Here is a 24,035-nt window from a genome sequence, read left to right on the forward strand (position 1 = left end):
CAGAATGAAAAGACACCAGATTGACAGAAGACACTCATTTCTTTCATGTGCTCAATATTATCCTATGCACACAGACACACACAACTAGATGGGGTTAGGGGTCAACCTGTGCACTCTTGAGCAGCTCACTCAGAACAGGTTTAGTTAGGGCATGTGAAGGCGGTGGAATACGACACCCAAGCCCCAGATTGAGAACTGCCCAGCCCGAAGATATGCCAGGAAGAGACCCAGTCCCAGACCCCCTTTCTCAAGTGGGAGAAAGTATCTAGGAGGGAGAAAGAAAAACATAGGTGCATGTGCTTCAAAAAAGCATACACACATAAAAACTATCAGAAAATAGAAATATATAAAGGTTGTGTGATTCACCCAACTTTATTAATTGATGCCTATGGTTTTAATGTTGTTACTAGAATCACAATATTGATTAAGAGTATTTTTCCCCAATTTATTTAAGTTGGCAAATACCTAATGTTCGGTTTTATGGCTACGAGGCAAGATCCTTATGGGCAGAGAAGAAGTTCTATTCACCTCTGCCTCCTTTGACTTAGTAGCATGTGGAACAGAGATGACAAATACAAGTTCTATCTGTCCCATCTGAAAGAGTGTCATCTAGAGGCAACTGCTTCAAACTGCACCTCAACTGGACCTACACCCAGCGCCAAGCAATTTGAAATGCATCTTGAAATAAATATAACTGCAGAAGTAATATGTACTCTCAATGCAAGCCCTGGAACAAATAAAACGTGTAAGACTGACACAATTAAAAAATGGCATCTAAGTAGAAGTTTAGTATTTGAAGGAAAAAGAAGCCTGAGCAGATTTTTGTTCATTGAAAGTACTGATAATCAGTTTCACCAAACAGGCTTTAATGGAAGAGGAACTAATTAATTCATCTTGTCAGTTACAATAATTTTTTTTTAAAAAACAGGCTCCAATATTAGCTAAATACAACTGTTCAAATACAATGTAAGAAGTATTTTAAAAACCTTTTTATAAAAACCCAGTAGCAGCAAAAACAATGAACATTTGTAAACAAAACCACTAGCAACAATCCTATGTTTAATAACAAAGAATCTGCATTCTTTTAAAACAAATATATACAATTAAGAGAATACTGACCATCTTTTTTTCAATATACAATACCCGATATCTAAAACAATGTTACTAATAATAGGCACAAATTCGTGTTATCATAAGGCATGTTGAACAGTCTTTTTCATGATACTCAGGGGCATCACGTTGCTGCAGAGGGTAAATTTTCCAAAAGCCTTCTCCTAGCTGTGATCCTCGCACACCGGGGGCACTCGGAGGACAGGAAGCACTGTCTGTGAAAGCAAGCTCTGCACGCTGTAAGGGAGGAGGACAGCCATGAGCAAATGGGCTGTATTGTTTTCTCACCCTCCTACAGACACTCATTCCCATCCTGGGGAGGGAGAGGCTCTGAATCCAAAACCCAGAGTCTTCTAAAAAGAAATCAGCTAGGTTGAAACTCACAGTGTTTATAAATCTCGCAACAGGCCATGAACGTGAGCCTCAGAGAGCCTGATGTAGTGGATGCTGCAGTACCCCGAGACCCATCAGAGCACCAAGGCCCATGTTCCCCCAGTTGCTGAGACAATTGGTGGCTGATGCTTCTTGGGATGAAGCATTGCTTTTCTAGAAATGGCCCTAAAAATGCCTCGTCCAAGATCATGCCCCCTTCCTGGTGCTAGCCTGCATCTAGTGACTGGTCAACGTGGAGATGAAAGGCTCAGCAGGCCCTGTGTTTCCAAGTTGGGACAGTGCTGAGAAGCCATCACAGCTCCAGAGCTCCCATGGCTTCACTGCAACCACACCACAGTTCAACTTCTCCCTCTGCCCCATCCTGCTGCCTTCACAGCCCACACATGTATTGAGCTGGAGAACATGCAACTCTACATGCAAATCCCTGCCTCAAAGTGTCTTTGCTGGGGAACCTGTCCTGCAACACTACCTAATGGGCTAGGGGAGACAACACCCGAGTGGCCTAAGAGGAAGAAATGTCCATATCAAGGGTGAAGGCAGAATTATTACCAGGATTCCTCCCATGAATCAGTTTAGAGAGCATGGGATTCCCTCGGGCACTAATACCATAGAACAAGGGTCAGCCACCTTTTCTGCAAAAAGCAGCCAGAGACAACACTTCAATGCTGGGTATGACTATGATCCAACTACAAAAACAGGGGCAGGCATAGGCAAAAGAGGACCATTTCCTTTATGCAAACCCTGTACCAGAAGACATCATCCTTTATCCCTGCCCTACCCAAATACTCCTCCCTGTGTGCCCAGAACTTTATCTCCATTCCAATATACAAAGCATCATTGTACTTTAAAGGAATAACTTTGTGCTTAAGTTATTAAACCATTATTCAGCTTAAGTTAATTTTGTGCTCAAATTATTAAACTTAAATTAACTTTGCACTTAAGTTGTTAAGCTATTATTAAGCTATGTTATTAAATTACTAAGATACCTGAACATCTTCTACATATTGTGGTCTGAAACGGGAAGATGACGGTTGTACTCCGGCAAAATTCACAAATAAAGCCCTTTCCTTGACACAGCTGTAAGAAAAAAGTTACAACCCTCATTGGTAATGCTTCACTTGATGAAGAAGCTGAGTTACCACTTTTATAGAACTTTATAAGCATTAATTTTTGGATGTCTATGATTCCAGCCTCTAGAAGAAAAAGAATGTTGTATCTTGCAGCAATGAATGGATCAGAAGCAAAGAAATGCATTCACCCATTTCTCATCAAGGCTATTTAAGGCACCAGGAAAAGATCATAATTTTAAACAAAGCTTTCTTAAATTATCTAGTTTCATTTCTGAAGGCTGCACTGGAATTCTTCAGTCATGTAGATGTAGAGCTTCCTGTTCCATTGGATGCTGAGTCCACATGCCTGTACGTGGCACTTCAGAGCAGAGCAGGCCCCAAGTGGGGCTGGGTGCACACACGAAGAATTCCCTTGGCCCAGGCTTGCACCCCAACTCTACCACTCGTGGGCAGGATGATCTTAGACCATTACGTCACAGCTCTGAACCTCGGCTTGCTCATCTGTAAATACTGTCACCAGCACTTCCCTCAGAGTGTGTGAGAGTTAATTGAGGTCAAGTGCAGAACACCCAGCCCAGGCCCTGGCACATAAGGGACAGCTCAGGCACACAGCTGCTCCAGGCAAACCCTCACCTCACAGCCAGCCACGTGTGCGAGGGAAGCTTTCAGAATGTCCTTGAGCGAGGGCATGAGCAGCCCTTTCTTGATCCTGACCAGGTCCTCCAGGGAGAACAGGTGGAGATCATCAGTCAAGTGTCTCGGCACCTGCTCAAACTCCTTTAATGCACTGCCAGTGAGGAAACAAAGAGGAATTCAGAAACCCACCCACACAGAGGCTGGGGAAGAACGGGGCTGGTTGTTTTCTCCTGGCACTCACAGTTAATTTTTTTTAACTCAATTTAAAAAAATATAGCCCCAAGAACCACAGTGAACCTTGCTCACCACTCTGCCTTTTGCAAGTTTGCTTGGAAGCCAGGAAGTTAAAATTCCATAAAAGTCGATTTCAAAAAGCTGAGCAAGCAGAGAAATGCCTCTCTTGCAGGCTGCCCATGCATGAACTGAGCAAAAGAAAACTGAAAATTTGTTTTTCAAGTCTTAAAAATGTGTATCAAGTACTGTTTGATGACCCAGTAATCAAAATTACTACCTTATTCATTCCAGCTAAAGTCCAAGTACAACAGTATCCCTAACTACTGTCTAAGCCTGTGGGAGAATTACTGCTCACAGGCAGGCATGTGACTCCCAAACCCATGAGTCTAGCACTGAGCTTAGGACTCGTGCACGCAACTGCTGGCAGTCATGGTCACATAGGAGTCCCAAGAGCATTCAAAACTTAACTGAATCTCCTCCAAGCCCACCACGTCTCCTGCCAAATTCCTAAATCAGTTAGTGGCAGCACCAATCACTGCATTCCCAAGCCAGCGATGGCCTATGCTGGTTCTCTACTAATGCTAAGCAGGCTTTAATTCTCACCCAGCCTGGGATGCTCGCTTACACTGCATCTTCTGTCCGGAGGATCCCAGATCCTCTTCTATGCTTTAATTTACTCTTCAGGCTCAAGCTTTTTCTCCAGGGAGCCTTGCCTGCTCTCTAGCCCACCTCACTCCTAATTGAGCTAAACGCCACCTCCTCCATGTCCTCACGGCACCTTGCATATGTGTCTGATGCATCAGGCGGTGATCTGTTTGTGTTGATGTTTCTCCTGGACTTAACACAGATCTACTGATTTTTTTTATCTGAAGCACAGAATGAATATTCAAAAAATTTTTGTAGAAGGTAGGAAGTATGGGTGTTGCTACATGTTATGGGTGAGAAAACTGAGGCCCTAAGAAGAATTAACCTGCCTTGTCAATGCCTTGAGATATAGGCTCAAGGCCAAATACATGCTCTTTCTGAAGAAATGTAATTCAAAGCAATACATCACCATTTAGTAAACATCTAAAACTGAAAAAAAAAAAAACCTTTAAAACAAAACAAAAATTTTAAAAAATCTATGATCCCATCTATTATAACAAATTATCTTAACCTCCTTGAGGAACCTACTCTTTTTCCACTTAAAAGTCTCTCAATGGATTCATGCCTAAATCTTTATTGGCTATAAAATATTACTTACTATGATGTGGTATTACTTTAAGTATTATCCTATTACTGAACACCTAATAGATTTTTAATATCTTTTCTTATAAAAAATATATGTTAACTAAATCTTTGCTCATATCTATAGGTATGTCCTTAGGATAAACTTCTAGAAATAGAATTTCTGGAGGCCATGGCATCACCTGGTTTGACAGACCTCTCTATAAGCATTTTTTAAAAGACCACTGGGGTACCAACGATCATAGCAGCATTATTCATAACAGCCAGGAGGTGGAAGCAACCCAAGGGTGCACGAATGGATAAACATGTGGTAGATACATATAATGGCATATTACTTAGCCTTAAGAAGGAAGGAAATGCTGACACGTGCTACAACATGGATGGACCTCGAGGACATTATGCTAAGTGAAATAAGCCAGTCACAAAAAGACAAATACTGTATGATTCCACTTATGCGAGGTAGATAGAACAGTCAAATTCATAGAGACAGAAAGTAGAAAGGTGGTCACCAGGGCTGGGGAAAGGGGACTGGAGAGTTAGTGTTTAAAGGTACAAAGTTTCAGTTTTGAAAAATGAAAAGAGTTCTGGAGAAAGGTGGTGGTGATTGCACAACAATGTAAATGTACTTAATACCATTGAACTGTACACTTAAAATGGTTAAGATGGTAACTGTTACGTTACATGCATCTACTACAATTTATTAATAATAAAAAGGTTACTGGCTAGAGTTGTTTCATTCTTGCACTGGTCCATTCTTAACAAATTAAGTAAACCACTAGTGATTTTGAAAAGAGGTGGTCTGCATTCCTAAGGACAGCCATGAGGAAATTACTCGTGTGTAGTAGGGGAGCCGGAACCAGGTGGCACTCAGAGGATGAGCAGAAGAGACGGGGGAAGCAGACTGTCCCAGCCAAGGACAGTACCTGTCAGCAAACCTGCAGGTCTTCAACAGCTTCTTGATATGAAAAAGCTGCTCCTGGACTTCCTAATGTGAGAAACCAAATGAGGGGGGAAAGTTAAATATGATAAATGACACCAGTAATGTGCAAGCCAAATTCAAATGATATTTCTAACCTTGCCATGCTACACCTGTGTAAAACAAGCTTTTACAGCAAACAGCCTACATGGCAGGCGTTCACAACTGAGTCCACTCACCCACAGAGGGTCCCGGATGGATCCAGGTTTTGTGGAGGCGGAAGCTGACACCACTTGGGGGGACTTCTTCACGAAACACGCAAAGCTGTTATAAATGCAAAATGCAGTATGGAGCCTTGCAAAGAGCTCGTACAGGCGAGAGGCCCGGAAGCTTAGGCTCCATTCAATTCACGTACAACTGCCTCTCCAGGGGGTCTGTCTGTGGAGGCCCTGACCTAGGGTGACATGCATTTCCTGCCGCGGGACACTGCCAACAGCCGCGCGGGCTTCCTGCCGGAGGCAGCCGCTCACCTTCACTCTGGCCAGCTCCTTGGCTTTCGCATAGAGGCTTTGGCTGATGCTCAGCAAGTTGAAAATAGGCTGGTGCCATATGCCGTCCAGCAGCTGCTTGGAGAAGTTGCTGACGTAGTACTTCCTGAAGTCCCACATCATCAGGATCCGCGCAGGGACGCAGGACTCGGCGTACGAGTGGCAGCAGTCGCAGAAGTACTTCCCCAGGTACTCGCAGTACCGGAGCCGCTTCACAAACTCTGCCGGGCACAGCGGGGCGAGGACAGCGGGGCTGAGCACTGCACACCACGCTGAAAGTCTAGCCTGGTCCACCCCCACCCCCGAGGCCCCCCGCAGGGATCAAAGGCTCAGCGACTGCTTCCTGATGGTAAAGCCACGCGCGAACTCATGACAAGTGGGGAAGCTCCAGCAGAGACTTGGGGACTTAAACTGTGGCCATTTCATGAGCTTTGCTTTGGTGGCACAAATGTTGGGAAAACAGAGCCCTCTCAAAATACTCCTGGTTTTGGAGGATGCGCATTGCAAACCACGGTGTAGCAAAAATCAAAAAACATTTGATTTAGGGTCTGGAAATCTGGCTGGCAGTCCAGACCCCACCTCTCACCAGCAGGAAAACTGAGGGCAGGTGGGAATTTCTGCAGGCTAAGTGTCCCGACACCACCAAAAGCAACTCAGGACTAGATGGAGTGATACTGCAGGTAGGAAGAGTGCTTTGTAAATTACAAAGCAGTACAGGTACAGTGTCAGGAAGTAGCATCCGGAAGAGTTCCACTGAGGGAAAAGAATACAAGCATGCACAAAGGACAGAATAGGCAATACGTGGAGAGAAGAAATGCAGATAACCAGCAAGACGTGAAAAACACTCAATCTCAGTAATAATCAAAGAAATGCATATTAAAACAGTGCGATACTCTGTTTTGCCTCAGATTGTCACAAATTTGGAAGATCCAGAGCTGGTGAGGTGTAGAGAGGTGAGCACTCACTCCTTGTGCTGATGTTAAGAAGACATTTCTGTGACCACTTTGACTCCTACATGTGCAGCAGTAATCCTACTTCTGTAACTCCCTCAGATGGAAATGCTGACAGGCGCACAGATTAAAGAGGTGTTTATTACAGCACCTCTTCATTATAAATGAGGGGAGGGAGGGTGGCAACCAAAATGCCCATCAAAGGGCAACTTGCTAAATAAGTATAGTGCACTCAATGTGAAGTACCATAGAGCCTATTAAGTACATGGAAGAGCATGGGAAGTGGACATCCAGTTACAGATATGTATAATGTGATCTCAATTTTGTTTTTAAAAAAGATACATACACAGTCTAGATGCCCACCAAAAAAGTAGACAATGAATATTTCTGGACGGTGAAGGAAAGAAAGGAAAGAATTGCTCTTTGCATTTTTTAATATGTTAAAATGAACATCTATTGCTTTTGGCAATATCTCTAATAAGATACATTGACAAACAAAAGGTACAGAGACTAATGTGACAAATATCTATGCACTCACCACTCAGTTTAAGGAAGAAAACAATTCAGTTGAAGTCTCCTGTATGCCCTCAACACTAGGGTCTAACATGAACCAAGTCTGATACTTATCATTCATGGTTTGACTCGTGTGTCTTTCTGTAATTATAATATCATAAGCCATAATACAAATATTAGCTGATATATATTGTAAAAATCCATGAAATAATGAATGGGAAAGCAGCTACTACAGTACCTAGCACAATGCAGATTCAGAATATAGTTTCCAAATAATGGCTTAAAGAATGAACAAGGCCTGAGTGATCACAGGAGCAAATCTCTATTGAATATTTGGTTAAATGTTTTACATGTGTAAAACTATTTCAAAAAGTTAATAGAAAAACAGAATTAAAAGATGATACAAATCTTTCCATGAACCTTTTGAAGTGCCCTCATACTATGTTATTTGATGCTTGAAACTCAATGAGGTAGGAACTATTATTTCTCCCATGTCACTGATGAAAACACAAGACAGTGAAGTTGAGCAAGGTGCAGGGAAACACAACAATAAGTAGGCAAGCAGAAATCCCACCCAAGCCTGGACCGCAGCAGCTCCAGCTTTTAGCCATCACAGCCCACTCCTCCTCTGCTGCATTTGATAGAGGGAAAGAAAGAGGAGCCAATGCCTTTGCACGTGCCCAAGTGATCCCTCAGGCCCAGGTCACACTTGCAGTTGATTTTTAAAAGCAAACAAATAAATACAGTTGACTCTCACTATTTGAGGTAGTTTCATTCTATAAAGGTACCATGACCACTTAATTACCCAACACTGAACCATTGCTCCTGGAGAAATACAGGGTTAGGTACCTGCAAGCCTCTGGTAACATTTTCCACAACTGATCAATATATAACCTTGTTTTATGTGTGTTTCTGTTAAAGCTTATTTAACATATTTTGTTGATCTATAACACTGAATTCAGGGCCAACACCGTTATAACTCATGCCTGAATGAAGTTTATCAAATACACACATTTTCTCCATAAGGTAAATATAGCCTTCTTGTGCTTAGAAACACTAGATAGCACTTCAATCCTATGCTTGGGGACCATTTTACATGGGAAAAAAAGATAGGGGGAGGCACAAAAATGCAAAAGACAAACAAAAAACATGGCACTAAATAAACCATGAAAAGGTATACCCTGGCCCCTGTACTCTACATTCCTGATCAAACTTAGCAAGGTGAGAAGAAAAAGGACAGAAGCCAAAAAATTTCCTTCATATACTTGACCTTTCCCTATCATCTGCAATCCTAACATCTCCATATCCATTCACTTATTCATCAAACCTCCTTGAATACATACTGTTATACTATCAATACAGAATAGATTCTGTCACCCTCTTTTGGTTTCCTAAGTCCTTTCATTACAACAGAACAAAACAAAGCATCCTAAACCAATGGTTCTCAGCCAGGGGTAATTTTGCCCTCCCAAGGGACATTTGGAAACATGTGGAGACATTTTCAGTTGTCACTACTGGGGATGCCACTGGCATCTAGTGATGCTGATAAGCATCCTACAATTCACAGAACACCCCCCCCATACACCTCTAATAACAAAGCCAGTAGTACTGAAGTTGGGAAATCCTGCTCTAAACCACAGCTGTTCTCATCTGATAATAAGCCAATGTCATGGAAAAAAATTGGAGAAAAATGTTCTAGAAGTTTCTTTGAGAATGGAAATGTTCTGTGCTGTCTAATACAGGAGAGGACATGAGTTACCTGTGGCTATTGAGCACCTGAAATGTAGCTGGTGTGATTGACAAACTGAATTTTTAATTTAAATTAATTTAAATTAATTTTAAATAGCCATATGGATTAGTGGCTGCCATATTGGATACTGCAATTCTAGAATACAGCTAACTAAAGAGAAACAATAACTAAATGCAAAGTATGAAACTTGATTGGAACCTGGATGGAAAAATAAAATCTTCAGAATAATGAAAATTGACCAGTAGTAGACATTAGGGAATTGCGTTAATTTTTTTGATGTGGTAACTTTAATGTCCTCATTTAGAAGCACATGAAGTGGTAAAGGGTGAGATGTCACGTTCAATGTGTGTGAGATTGAAGAAGACTAAAAAAACATGACAACTATATTCAATTGGAATTCTGGATTGGATTCTGGAATAGATAAAGGACATTAGTGGAACACCTGGTGAAATCTGAATAAAGTCTGTAGTTTAGTTAATAGGAGCCAATGCTAATTTCTCAGATGTAATAATTATACTATGATTTTTTAAGATGTTGACATTAGGGGGAAGTTGGGTTGACATTAAAGGATATGGGAACTCTCTGTACTATTTTTGCAACTCTTCTGCAAGTCTAAAATTAGCTCAAAATAAAAAGTTTTAAAAAAAAATTTATCCTAAGAGTGAGAGGAAGTTGTCAGGAAAAGCCCAAAATTATTTACATGGTTGATAATGCTGTCTACAATCTGTGCTCTGCTACTTCTATGGCACATTTTCTCCTCTTACTTTCCAGACACATGGGACTACAATTGCCACAGTCCCTTTGCACGTGATGAACACACTCCCCTCTTGTGGAGTCAATCACTTCCTTATGAAACCTCTCACTCCTAGTCCCCAAGCCCAGATTAAGTTCTCCTGCTGCAAATCCCATAGTGCTCTTGACTTTCTCTTTTGTTACATATGTCACCCTTATTACTATTTACTTACTTGGCTGATGATTATGTTTTCCCTACAAGACAGCAAGCCAGCTCCATAAGGGCAGGACCCTGTTTGTAAAATTCACCACTGTACCAACAGTGCAGACATATCTCCACATCTGAATAAACTTAGGGAAGTACTTAAAAAATTGGTGGAACCATAGTCATGTTTCTGTAGTTTCTGACTCAGGCATTCAATATTTACCAAGGCACCAGGATACAGTGGTTAACCAATCACATGGTTCCCTGCTAGACTAACTGGGGAAATGAGTCATTTAAAGAAAATTAGATACAACTGCAATGTTTGTCGGGCATTATCATCTAATGTGGTAGAGGAAGCCCAGATAGACTTCTGCTTTCTATTTTTCTCTCTCGAACTGGAGCTCCTCAAATTCCTTCAAAGACTGCCTATCAAAGGCCAAGGGAACTCTTTCCACCATATCTCTTTTCCTTCCACAGTCACTTCTACAGACACTGCTGGGGCAGAAAGTGATACCCCAAAGTGAAGGCCTCAGAAGCAGCCTCAATAGCAAAGTTTTTCTTTGACCTTCTCCTGCCCTCCTGTCTCTCAGCCTCATTCTCCCTTGAGGCAAGCCACAGAAAGTAGAATCCCTCTTCCCCAAGGTGGTCATAGAAACCACAACCCCCTTTTCCCAAAGCCAACCATAGACTAAAATTATACTCTAGTATTCCCACTGCCTTTCTGTCTTGGAGCCATCCATAAAGAAATTCTCTGGCCTACCTTGTCTTGTTGTAGGTGGTAAGACCCCTCATTTCAGGAGGGGTCCTGCCCTCTACCCAAAAGGAAGAAACTACACAGAGAGGCCAAGAAGAATCTGGACAGGCCTCACTGGGTTTCTCCCCTCAGTCTATTAGCTCTAGATCGTACGTTTTTATCCAGTTACATTTCTACACAGCTGTCCCTGCTTCACAGAACCTAAATGTAAAAATGAGAGGGTTTTCCCTGTATCTTTGGGTCTTCATTCTGAAGGCTCCCATGTCACGCAAAACTATAATCAGATAAATTTGTTATGCCTTTTCTCCTATTAACCTACATTTTGTCAGGTGATTTTTCAGCAAACCTTCAGGGGGTGAAGGGGAACTTTTCTCATGGCCCTTATAACACCCTGACAGCAGAATAAACAATTCCCAGTCTCAAGTGGGCAACTTGCGTTACTCACTGGGGAAAGCCTGATTTTCCAGGCCTCAGATGGCCTAGAAATGATCCCTTCAAGCCACTTCCTCAAATTCTCTCAGAAGCATGGCCAGATCCTTGATACGCCCGCCATTCATTCACTAAACTGGTATCTTTGAGGACCAACTATGTGCCAGGAATAAAGTAGTGAATACAACAGACAACATATCTGCCCCATAGAACTTGCAATCTAATGAGGGAGACAGATAATAAAAAGATAAATCAGTAAAATATCAAAGAGTATTTTAGGAAGAACAAGCTAAGAATAAAAAATAAGCATGGGTAATATCAAGCATACATGTATATGTTTGTGGCCAGGAGTGTGGTGAGGTGAGCATTTTGGATAGGGCAGCCAGGGAAGACCTCGTGACTTTTGAGTGAAGATGTGAAGAAGTAAGAGAACCAGCCCTGGGGATGTTTGCAGGGAGGGCTCTGGGGAAGGAAAAGCCACAGATGCAAACCCTGAGTCACCCCTCACCTGAAGGTGAGCCTGGCATCTTCAAGGGCCAGCAGGGAGGCCATGTGGCTGGAACTGAGTATGCAAAGGGGAGAGAACTAGGAGGCTTGGTCACATAGCCTCATAGGTCACAATGCCCTCTTGATGAAGGAGAGGGCAACTTCCACAAAGCTCTTACGACAACTTCTCAAAGGCGTCTCTCAGAAAAACAACGTGCTGCCCATTATTGCCATTCTTCACCCTGTCATCCCATAATAAGCAGCCAATCCATTATCCATACTTACTAGGCTCTACTGGAGTTCCACAGCCAGCGCAGAAAAAATTCTGGGCTGCCACCACGATCTCTCTCCTGAGTATAGAAAATAATAATGATTCTGTTTCAGAGAAGATCAATGGAACATTTTTCATTGATTGGAAAAGAAATTGACATCATGATACTTTTCTGGCGTGGGGTCTTAATTTTGTCACTTTTTTTAATTTGGGAAAGAAATACATTTGTTCAATACAGTTTTCTAGTTGAAATCTTTGGTTCTTTTAAAGCTAGAATGCTTTAAAGGTCTCTGTTAAAACCAAAGCAAACGTCAGTGTCACAAATAACTACTCCACCAAGGGGTCTTTAGAGACTTCTTACTGCCTCCACATAAGATTCCATCTCCAGAGAGATAGAATCACTAGAGACACATTGTACATGGAGGACAGTTCAGGCAGACCAGATGCCAAAAGATCTTGTGCTTGCGAAATTCACATACGGGGCCAAGGAAATTTAGATGAATAAGAGGTAACGGAAGACAAAGCTATCAAATGTTTGTGGTGAGAGATATTCCACTGAAGCATTAACTATCCAACTGCTTGTGCCATGAGTTTACATGTGATTTGGAAACATAAAGAAAGTTATAAAATTAGTTCAGAGTCAGCAAAAATGGCCAAGGTAAAAATATGCTGAATCCCTGCTCATGTGTCTTAGCACGGGGAAACCCTAGAGAAAAGACAGCCTATGCTTAGGCAAGTGACCCCTCACAAAACGTAGAGATGGAGCTCTTCTGCCCAAGCAGCCCCAGGGACCTTCTTGGCAGTCTCTTGAAAGAAACAGACAAAGAAAGATATAGTCTATGAGACACCTGCATGGGGCACAGTCAGCAACCCTCACTAGTCCCTTCCTAACTCTTGGCACACTGAATTAAATACAAACCAATAGGAATGAAAAAATTGTATAGTTATGCATCATTTAACCACGGGGATACATTCTGAGAAATGCATTGTTAGCTGATGTTGTGCAAACATCATAGAGGGTACTTACACAAACCTGGATGGTACAGTCTACTACACACCTAGGCTGTATGGTGTAACCTACTGCTCCAAGGCTACAAACCTGTACAGCATGTTCCTGTACTGAATACTGTAGGCGTTTGTAACATAAGCATGTGAGTATTGCATTGCACTATGATGTCATAACAGCTATGACGAATTGCTAGGCCATAAGAATTTTTCATCTCCATCATAGTCTTACGGGTCCACCATCATATATGCAGTCTCTTGTTGACCTAAACATTATTATGCAGTACATGACCATACTTGGTTAAAAATTTTTTGTGTATACTCTGTCATATACTTTCAGAGTAAATTACAATTACACTACCACTTAAAAAAAAAATATATATATATATATATACACACACACATACACATATATATGGCTTTTTTTTTGTATCAGTTGTTTTTATCTTTTAGGAATTTTGTTACTTCTCAGAGAACAAAGATGTTTTTATTTACATTCTATTATATTTCTTAATTATAGGAGATCTCTTCAGGATTAAATTTTCCTCTTTTTAAAATTTATTCATTCTGGGCTGGTCCGTGGCTCACTTGAGAGAGTATGGTGCTGATAATACCAAGGCCACAGGTTCAGATCCCTATATAGGGATGGTCAGATAGCTCACTTGGGAGAGCATGGTGCCGACAACACCAAGTCAAGGGTTAAGATCCCCTTACCGGTCATCATTTAAAAAAAAAAAAAAGAAAATTTATTCATTCATTTTTACTTCACACTGAATGCACTAGAAAACAGAGTGGTCCTGTCTTTTTAAATTATTGTATATGATTTTTAAGTTTTAATCCTAGCAACTTAAAAAAATCCCCTTTAAGGTTATTTTCAGTTGCTACGTGATATTCATAATTAGGAATGCATAGTTAAATTCTCAACTTACAGAGCCCCCAAAAGCCCATGACAAACAAGGTGCCAAGAAAGCTAAGCCAGAAAAATACACCCAACTTTCCTTTTCCTAAAACAAAATTTCCTGTGTCCCTCTGTGTATTACTTTTTTCCTTCACCTACTTCCATAAAGAGTCAGGTGGGACCTGTCACCCTTGTTTTAAATGCCTTGGAGGCCCAAGCAGCAGCCCGCACTTACTTGAGTGGTGGATGAACGTCAAATATGATTTGAAATCTAGGGGGCGCCCAGTCTTCAGTTCCTCTGATCCTAGACTTAAATTTAATTTCCTGTACTACGTCCATGCTAGACTCAAAGTCTCTTCGGACACGTTCTTCATCTACAACCTGCATAATACATAAAAGGATTTAGAAACAACTTAAATAAGCATACTTTAAGAATTTAAATAACAATAACATTTGAATGTGTTTCCAACATTAAAACTTACCATGAAACTGCTTTCAACTGGACTAAACGACATGGTTAAGAGTCCTCTATGCCTCTAAAGCCAGCAGTGGAAAAATTGCTTCAACTAGCACCCAGCTGAGAGCACTTTTCTAAGTATTTTTAGTTTATTTCTTTCCACTTTGAACTTACTGAAAGTAGGTCATTTTGACCTGGAATACTTTTATGAATAGCAGAAGCCTCACCCTCCTTAGTCAACAGACTTACAGATGCTGCCAGTGCAACCCTGTTGTCTTCAATCTAACCCAGAAACAGCTCCATTCCCTTGTTTATAAATGTTTAGTGGCTCCCCTCTGAACCTTATACTTTCCTGTTGTCATTTAAAATCAAAACTCCACAAATTCGAATTCTAAGTCCTCCACAATTTGGCCACTATCGTTTGAGCCTTATTCCCCACAAAGATCGACCCTCCACACACAGATAGATACAGAACAACATGTACTGTCCAACCACACCGAGTCACTGTGCTCAGTGGCACACCAGGCACCTCCACTTTCGCCCCAGCTGTCCTCTGCCAAGAATGTCCTTCCCCACGTTCCCAACTGCCACAGTTCTGCCCGGCCTAATACTTAGGTCAAGTTCTGAGATCTCCAGTCAGCCTTCCCATGTTCCCCTGATGAAAGTAAACACTCTGCCCAGCACTTCCAGGGTGCTTTCTTCCTACCCCTATTTTAGCCCTTGTCACAAAGTTCTCTACCCCAGTGGGCTGCATGCTCTCAGAGGGCAGCTGTTCTACAAGGGAATCAGCGTGTACTTTCAAAAAGGCCACCTGGGGCATGACTCCCACTAGCCCTGTTGAGGGTCTGGGTCCATCACTTTAAAATAAAAATAGCAATAACATCTACGTACTGGGATACTTATAAGGATTAAGATGTGAATGAGCACTCAATACATGCCAGTTTTGTCATTCATTTTGAGTCTCCTCTAGCACCCAGTGACCATACAAGGAAACATACATGTTTGAAGGGAATGGGGCAGGCAAAATGAGAATTTAGGAAATTTAAATGCAAGGTCAACTTATTTTGATACTTACTACTGAGCCAGCTGCATTCAGAGAACCCGCCAGCTGATAATCAACTACTGACAACATCCAGCATTTCCGGAATACTCGGTACAACTCTTTGGCTAATAGCTCAGCGGAATTGAAGTCTGGCTTGTAAGTGACACTGAAACGTAAGAGATGCAAACACTGGAAAACTATATTCATGAAGAGTATGCTCAGGGGCTTCCGCAGGTCTCTAACTGTTCTTCCCACCCCCAAAACTCAGAGGAGGCCGTTGTGTGAGACCACGAGCCACTCACTCACCAGGTATCCTACGCCACACAATGCCTCCATGCTCAACAAATACAGCATCTTTCATTTATCGAAGGTACCAAACTTGGAGGTGTGGTGAAAAGAGCACTGGATTTAGAGTGAGCAGACCTGAGATCAAGCCCTACTTCTGCTATTTAACAGCATTCTGTCCTGAGGCATATCCTGCAGGCGTTTCAGTATCTATGTCTATAACACGAGGTTTAAAAATACATACAGGACTGGCTGGTTAGCTCAGCTAGTTAGAGCATGGTGCTGATAACACCTAAGTCCAGGTTTGATCTCTGTACTGGCCAGCCACCAAAGAAAAATAAAAGAAAAACAAAAGAAGAAAAGAAAAATATACAAGTACATGCATACATACATACAACCTGCCCAGCCTATCCATGAGGATTAAATAAGAATGTATACAAAACCCTTTTATACATTATAAAACACTGTAGAAACTTTGGGGGTGATTGTTTCATTTCTAGGTGGTAATTCTGATCATTGTAACTGGCTAAACTTGGCCCAAGGTATCAGAGGCCCAGTGTTCACCGTGCCTCAGATAGCCCCGAGGTCTATGTGCAGATGCACAGATAAACAGATACCTCTTAGAGGAGCTGCAGGAACATCCACAGGTTTCTGTGATATTGTTAAACTCTCCAGGTTCTGTGGGAAAATAAAAAAAGTAGTGAGGTCTTTCAGTCTGTTTCACTTGGTCATAGTCAATTTTACAAGAACACAAAAATATCTCCCTGCATCTCAGAAAGAACCAATTATTCAGCATCTCCATGCTTCAAGTTCTGAGTTTCTTTTTCTTTTTTCTTCTTCTGAGTTTCAATTATAAGATTACAGATAATGACCAAAGATGGGATTTCATCTGAAATTTCACTGAAATATATGTCAGGCCAAGTAGATATCAGGCCATAATGAATATCTGCTTTTTCATTCAGTTCTACAAGTGAGATGAGAGGTTAGCTATCAAGACATTTGAAACAAGAAGAACATGTTATTTTTTATATTGGGGCATCATCTGATCTTGGAAGAAGTTTCTTTGAATGCCACTGTAACGCGGTATCGTGTGTGACGCATGTTTGTATGTGTACGCAGAGGGGAGGGGCCAAGTAGTCATATCAGTTGAGTTTCCAAATCTCACCTAAAATAACAAATTCATCAAAGTCACATTTGCAGGCCTCTCTCATCACATCATAGCAAGCAGGTGTTTCAGCCACCGGGCAGACCTGCAACACAGCACAACCTAGAAAAAGAAGAGAGGGGGTTTTCACCAACAGGAAGAAAGACTGCACAAGCTGCAACACCCAACCAAATAGAAAGTGGGAATAAAAAAGGCTCAGAGATTATTTCAAAAGAATTTAAAAATTCAGCTTCAAGAATTAAAAAATGCAGGGAGCTATTTTTGTGTTCTTATATTCACTATGATTAAGTGAAACGGGCTCACAAGTCTATGGGTGCTCATAATAGTAATCTGCCTAAGTATGTTTGAAAATTTCAGTAATACAAAGTTTTAAAAAGTGAAACAGAAAAAAACAATCTCAGCTTTATAGTGATGCAAAGAGTATAGGAGACATAGATATTATACTGGGTTGAATACTGCCTCCTAAAAATTCATGCCCCTCCAGAACCTGTGAATATGATCTACTTTGGAAATAGGGTCTTTGCAGATAAACCAAGTTAAGAGGAGGTCATACTGGATTAGGCCCTAAATCCAATACAACTGGTGTCATAAAAGAGAGCAATTTGGAGCTGGCCAGTTAGCTCAGTTGGTTAGATTGTGGTGTTCTAACACCAAGGTCAAGGGTTTGGATCTCTATACTGGCCAGCTGCCAAAAAAAAAAAAAAAAAAAGGGAGATAGAGAAAGATACTTAGCAAAAAATAAGTATTTTTATTTGAAGGGTAAAAATATTCTTAAGTTTCATTTAACATATTCATATACAAGGGTACTTCAAAAAGTTCATGGAAAAATTCATATTATTCTTTAATTCTATTCGTCCACAAACTTTTAAAATTACCCTCATAGTTTTTTAAAGTTTCAGCTAAATATCAGTTTCCATCCAATCATTTAACAAATATTTACATTTGTTATACAAGGAACTATGCTAGATGCAAATACAAACAAGACAATTTCTCATCTATCCAAGAGTTTAAGATCTCACGAGGGAGCTGAGACACTGACACACTTAACCACGAGAAAATGCAGTTGCACGCTACATGCCTTGAGAAGTCCCAGCCAGGGTTCTGCATGGCACAACCCCAGGGGCGGCCACGTGCACAAACAACAGTGGAGCATTCAGAGCACAACTGTGTTTTATTCCACATGAACGGTGCTCCTGCCCTGGGATACAAATCAGGGAGCATATTACGGTACTGATGGCAGGAGATTGCTTTTAAAGGATGGGAAAAAGGAGAGCGTAATGAGCAATTACTAAGGGAACCCACATTCCAGAGGAGCTTCCCTAAAGCAAAGGGATCGAGGAAGCAGCTTATGAGAAATGTCTGTCAGCAACTTTAAGTAGTCTAGTTTAACTAAAGGCCAATGCACAACAGAGGGAAATGGCAGGAAATGCCTGCTGGAAAATCAGGGAGAAGCTGGATCCCACAAAGCTAAAAATTCCAGGATAAAATGTGGAACAAACTCAGCAGGCCATTTGCGAGGGTGAAAAGTTCTGTTCTAGTAAGACAGATGTGTGCAGGATGAGCCAGGGGAAAGAGGCTGAAAGCAAAGAGAGAAAATTAAAGGCAGCAAATATGCACTGAGGACTAAATGCAGTTCTTACAGAATGACTGGCCAGGTAAAAGGTAGGAATGAGAAACGAATGGAAGATAAGGACTGATTCCTTTACTAACTAGAAACAGGGGACAGGGGCATAGGAATAAGGAAGAAAGAGTCAAAGATGAAGCCCAAAGTACTAAAATACGAATCACTTCTTTTCCACCCACATTCATTTCCTCAGTTCTAGTAGCCTCAGAGGGGATGATGGTCATATCACATTCCCCAGCTCCCCTGGCCACAGCTGCCTGACCAGTTGTGGATCCCAATCAGGTGCTCAGCCCTGGGAATCAGTACTGAGGGTTCCACGAGACTGAGTTGTTGAGCTGTGAGGACCTGGGTGAGCAGTCAGGGAGCCAGTAGAGCTGAAACCAGAAGCTGGGATGGGTAGAAGAGTTCAGGCTGCAGAAAAGGAGAGTGAAGCAATTGCACCTGGGAAAGAGATGGGAGACCACAAAGCCCCAGAAATGACAGATGCCGGCACTGTGTCCATACTGGTCAGTTCTTATGTGCTCCAGCTGTATTTCCCACCACTGAGTTCAATATGTATGTTCTATATCCTTAAAAAAATCTCCTTGAACTTGAGCTAGTTAATGCCTTCAACAAATATTTACTGTATACTTATTTTGTTCCAGGCATTATGCCTGGAGTGAGTTCTTCACCCCCATATGGAGTTCTCCATATGGAGTTAGTTCTTCCCTCATTACTGAACATTCCTGATTAAAATTCGAGGTGAAGGAAGTCAAGAGGAAAAGCATGCTTTAGTTTTCAATCTTTTTTTCTGGAAGAAAGGGGGTTGTGAGGGAAGGACAGTGAGATGACTAGTTTAGACATGCTAAGTCAGAGTTTAACTACACCCACTTTTACATTGCAGATATGATTACATCAGCAATGGAGAAAATGAAGTGTTTTAAGCCACCCAGAAATGAAGTGTTAAGTTAGAGGTCCTGGGGGCCAAGCAGGTGGACAAGTTCACCGAGTCCCAGTCATGTGGAACAAGCGCTTGGAAGAGAGGTGCTAGAATGCAGCCACAGATTCAGGAGACATCAACTGAGAGGCAATAGCGGAGGGTGTATGGTGGATAAAATCTACCAGGAAGTGAATCAGAAAAAAAGAATAAACGACCAAAAGCAGGACTTGCCTTTAGGAAATGATAAGAAAGTGGCAAACCGTGATGTCAGCTGTCATTCCCTCTGGGAAGAACTTCCTGGGTCCCAGAATGAGCTGCTCCTGTCCTGTGACCCACCATGCAGGGTCCTCACCCCTGTTACACTGTGTCCCTGGCCTCTGCTCTGGTGTGTGAGTTCCTGCAGGTTAGATGCACATCCTGCGTACTGAAGGTTCCCAACACCTGGCACGTCCCAGGCTCACTGTTTGTTGAACGGATGAAAAAGGACTACTTGGAAAGGGAAAGAACACGTGGGAAGAGCTAAGAGAATGCCGTGTGACAGTAAGAGCAGAGCCATCAGCGCTACCAAAAAGAAAAGCAGGATGAAGCCCAAGGCAAAAACCCAAAGCAAAATGCGAGGTTTGACTGCTGGATGGAGCCTGATAACCAGTCCCAAGAAAACCATCCCCTGAGTTACGCAGATGACTCAGGAAGTTTTAGAAAAAGGATTTCAAGATACACTTCAGGACCGACAGCAGAGAGGAGGTGGAGGTGGACAACGCAGCACAAAGCTTCCTCCTCTCTGCCCAACTTGCCATCATAGCCACTGTCGGAAGAAGTGGAAGACCCAGGTTCTTGCTTTATGTTGGTATAAAAGGTCACTTCAGAGTCAGTTTGATCAGTCCCAAGTGACCCGCTGGCTTCTTCCTTCCTCCAGCTCTCTGCATGCTGTTGGCTCAGGATGTCACACTTCATTTTCTCCATTGCCCCTATAATCATATCTGCCACATAGAAGTGGGCATTTTCCTGCATGAAAAAAAAAAAAAATCAGTTAAAATACTCACAAGCATAATCAATGTTTTTTCAAGAAGGTTCATGTAAGGGGAGTTAATGCATATAAATATATATGTTAATTTAACTGAGTTATCACAGGTCACTATATTACTTATAGCCCACATCGTCCAGAGACATAGATTTACCTCAGGAAACAAACAAACATCCCGAGTTGAATTTCTTGTGATATCAAAGCCTAGGTCGGTGGTGGCCCAATGGCAGACACCATTCATCAATCATGGAGAACTGTCCAGCTGAGGGTGGACACTGCCTTGGAACCCTGCTCAGCTTAGTGCTCTTGGCAGTCTCTACCAACTCAATGCTGAAATGGAACCTATATGCTATGCCTCATCAGGGTGACATTTTCAGATTTAAATCAGCACTAAGGGATTAAGACTGTCTGTGGTTAAAAAGAAGAAGAAAAAGATAGTGTTCACCTTTTCTACATCGACAGGCAGCACGAATGCCTCTGGTGAGAAGTTGTTCAAAGAAGTGGCTCTTCTATTGACTTGAACAGAACCTGCCAATATAGCAATTGTTAAAATTGGAGAAAAGGCAGTTCAAAGATTATCTAGGAAAACAAAACAATTCTAAGGAGCAGCTTTTAAATATTGTAATAAAAAACCAGCACAATTCCAGAATAAATTAGGATGACAGAAGAAAGACGTTCCAATGGGAGGTCTTGCAGACAGTACCTTAATGATGATCATTGCTAGGACGGACTATTGGAGTCACTGGGAGATATCCACAGAGAAGGCATGGGAGAGCCACTGGAGTGGAAGAAACCAATGAGGATCATGGGAAACATGAACAGGAGATGGGGAAGAGCGAGAAAAAACAGTCCGGAAGCAGGGCCATAAGAATTACGGGATCACTTCTCCAATTCATTGCAATTGACCCAAAACTTTTAAAAGAAACAAAATCTATCTGAAAAAAGTCAGCACTGCTTCTCTAAAATAGTCTTCCTCCAGTCAAAACGAAGAGAAACTTTAGAAGGTATGTGCTGCTGAACCATCCATTCCTGCACCCTTACCCACTCCATTACTAGCAATGACCACCATCAAAACCATTATTTCTGCCATGAGGCTTTTTATTGCAGAATTTAAAGCAAAAATTTCTGTAAGCACTATTAAGAGCTGAGTTGTCCCAACCTGCTAAATTAGAATAAAATGCTGCCAATGTGCTGGTGGTTATACAGCTCTCAGGGTAACAGAGTTGCACTTAAATCCCTTGCCTCAAGTTCAGAAAAGTGGCTGTTGCATGGAAAACTGTGGACCTCTTAGCGTCAGAAGCCATCTGGGCTGGCAAACTTTTTCTGTAAAGGACTAGGGGGTAAATGTTGTAGGATTTGAGTGCCATACAGTATGTGTTGCATCTACTTCATTCTGCCACTGTAATGAGAAAGCAGCTATAAAAACAGAACTTCATTTATAAAAACAGGAAGCTGACAGGATTTGGCCTGCAGGTCATAGTTCACAGACCTTGAGTACAGAGAAAAAAAATCACAGAGAATCAGACAGAGTGGATTCCAGTTCCAGCTGTCCGTTCACCAGCCACGCCTCTGTGTCAAAATTTCTTCATCCCACAGTTGTGCTGATAACACCAAGGTCAAGGGTTTGGATCCCTATACCAGCCAGCCACCAAAAAATCAAAACAAAAAATTTCTCATCTCTTAAATAGGGATAATTGCCTATTAGGATATTAAGGAGACAAGAAATGTGAAAGTGCTTTGTGAATGTGTAGATCCTATGCAAACAAAAGGAACCGTGGAATTATTTCCTACATCCTCAGGAAATGCTTACAGGCTCACGTGATCTTTCCTCTATTGCATTTTCTAGAAGATGAAACCCTTCTGCTGCTATCATGGGAAAATCATAGGAAAGATAAAACCCTTCTGTGGCACTCATAGGAAAATCATAGGAAAGATGAAACCCTTCTGCGGCAATCATAGGAAAATCCATGTCTTAGTGGACGATGCCTATTCTCATTGCTGCCCCCACACCAAAGAAAGAAAAAAACTAGATCACTCAGGACTTCTTTTCCTTAATTCCGTGGAATGAATTCCCTTACCAAGTTTAAGAGATCTTCCCAAAACACTGAGTGGTTTTTAAAAGCATTGAGAAGGATTGCTAGGAATCCTTGTCTCTGGACAAAAGGATCTGTGGTACCTGATAACTTTCTGGGAAAGAGACAAAGCTAGAGGATAATTTTAAGTTTCAGAACTACTTCCTGTACAGTGATACAACAAAAAATTTCATGCAGGGATATAGGCCCCAAAGATCATCTTCAGTTTATAACTTGTTGCTGTGGTGGTGGTCTGTGGGAAAGAGGGCTTTCCTCTGTGAGACAATCTAGTGGGAGACTAATCTCTTACTCATCCAGCACTAAATTAGCAAATCATTCTTTATCTTGAGAACTATCCAAGCACATGAGCAAAAAAAAAAAAAAAAAAAAAATGTCATTTTGCTTGAATTTTGTTCTTGTCTCAAAATTAGTCATTGAAAGATTGCCCAAAATCTGCTATTCTTAAACTGTGAATAATGTATTAATGATTGTAATCCTGGTTAGAGAGTGGTGTTATAACATCAAGGTCAAGGGTTTGCATCCCCATACTGGCCAACCACCAAAAAAAAAAAAAAGATTGTAAACATCTTTGTTCAAATGTTTCCAATAGAACAAATAAACCCTATAATTTAGGTAAGGGGGAAGACAAGTTCGTGCTAATGAGAAATAAATAAATACGTAGACAAATAGGCAAGCAGACAGCTTTTAAAATGGTTTTGAAAGAAAAAACTTCACTGACTATTTGAACTGCTTCTAATAGAAATATAAATAATGGTGGCTGGCTGATTAACTTACTTGGGAGAGCATGGTGCTGGTAGCACCAAGGTCAAGGGTGTATATATGTATACATTATGTAAAGCAAGACTATAACATAACGAATATTTAAAAATAATCATACCACAAATTATAACAGCTTATTTATGGACTCTTGAGTGGCATCCACACAAACATAAATTATCTCATTTGGGGAATTCTGGTATTTTAGGAACAGGTATATCACCTCTTAGCAATGAGACCCTTTGTTTTAATAAAAAGAGGTTTTGTACATTCTTGAGGGGGAATTGTAGTTATTGTTTTTAAATCCTTCTGTTTTCTCATGGACAGTGAATATAACAGGTGAATTGAGTTCATCACCTACGTGGGAACTGATGTGAGATGGAGCCCTCTGTCTCGCAGCACCTTCCACTACCCACACTGAAATGAGTACTTCTGATGCTCTTGCTTACACACTATTTAATGAGCTGTAAGTTCCTGAAGGCAGAAACCAGCTCAAAGATGGCACATGGTATTGATTACCAACCATGTTGAGCTAAAATGATG

The 24,035-nt window shown here is 41.4% G+C and overlaps 1 protein-coding gene across 3 annotated transcripts in view; it reads right to left on the minus strand.

The window, feature by feature from the left end:
• Positions 1-1,145: 1,145 nt before the first annotated feature.
• Positions 1,146-24,035, minus strand: part of RUBCNL (rubicon like autophagy enhancer) — a 45,400-nt gene continuing 22,510 nt past the window's right edge. For all 3 annotated transcript variants that reach the window (XM_063102431.1, XM_063102430.1, XM_063102432.1), the window contains exons 4-15: positions 21,089-21,171; positions 20,414-20,624; positions 17,077-17,178; positions 16,529-16,589; positions 15,660-15,792; positions 14,363-14,508; positions 12,239-12,303; positions 6,117-6,355; positions 5,594-5,655; positions 3,207-3,360; positions 2,490-2,580; positions 1,146-1,347 (exon numbers count right to left, since the gene is read on the minus strand). In XM_063102431.1, the coding sequence (XP_062958501.1) occupies positions 1,235-1,347; positions 2,490-2,580; positions 3,207-3,360; positions 5,594-5,655; positions 6,117-6,355; positions 12,239-12,303; positions 14,363-14,508; positions 15,660-15,792; positions 16,529-16,589; positions 17,077-17,178; positions 20,414-20,624; positions 21,089-21,171 (1,460 nt within the window). In that variant the 3' untranslated portion in view covers positions 1,146-1,234. The remainder of the gene's footprint in view (positions 1,348-2,489; positions 2,581-3,206; positions 3,361-5,593; positions 5,656-6,116; positions 6,356-12,238; positions 12,304-14,362; positions 14,509-15,659; positions 15,793-16,528; positions 16,590-17,076; positions 17,179-20,413; positions 20,625-21,088; positions 21,172-24,035) is intronic.

The sequence above is a fragment of the Cynocephalus volans genome, chromosome 7, assembly GCF_027409185.1.
Source record: "Cynocephalus volans isolate mCynVol1 chromosome 7, mCynVol1.pri, whole genome shotgun sequence".
NCBI classification, from domain to species: domain Eukaryota; kingdom Metazoa; phylum Chordata; class Mammalia; order Dermoptera; family Cynocephalidae; genus Cynocephalus; species Cynocephalus volans.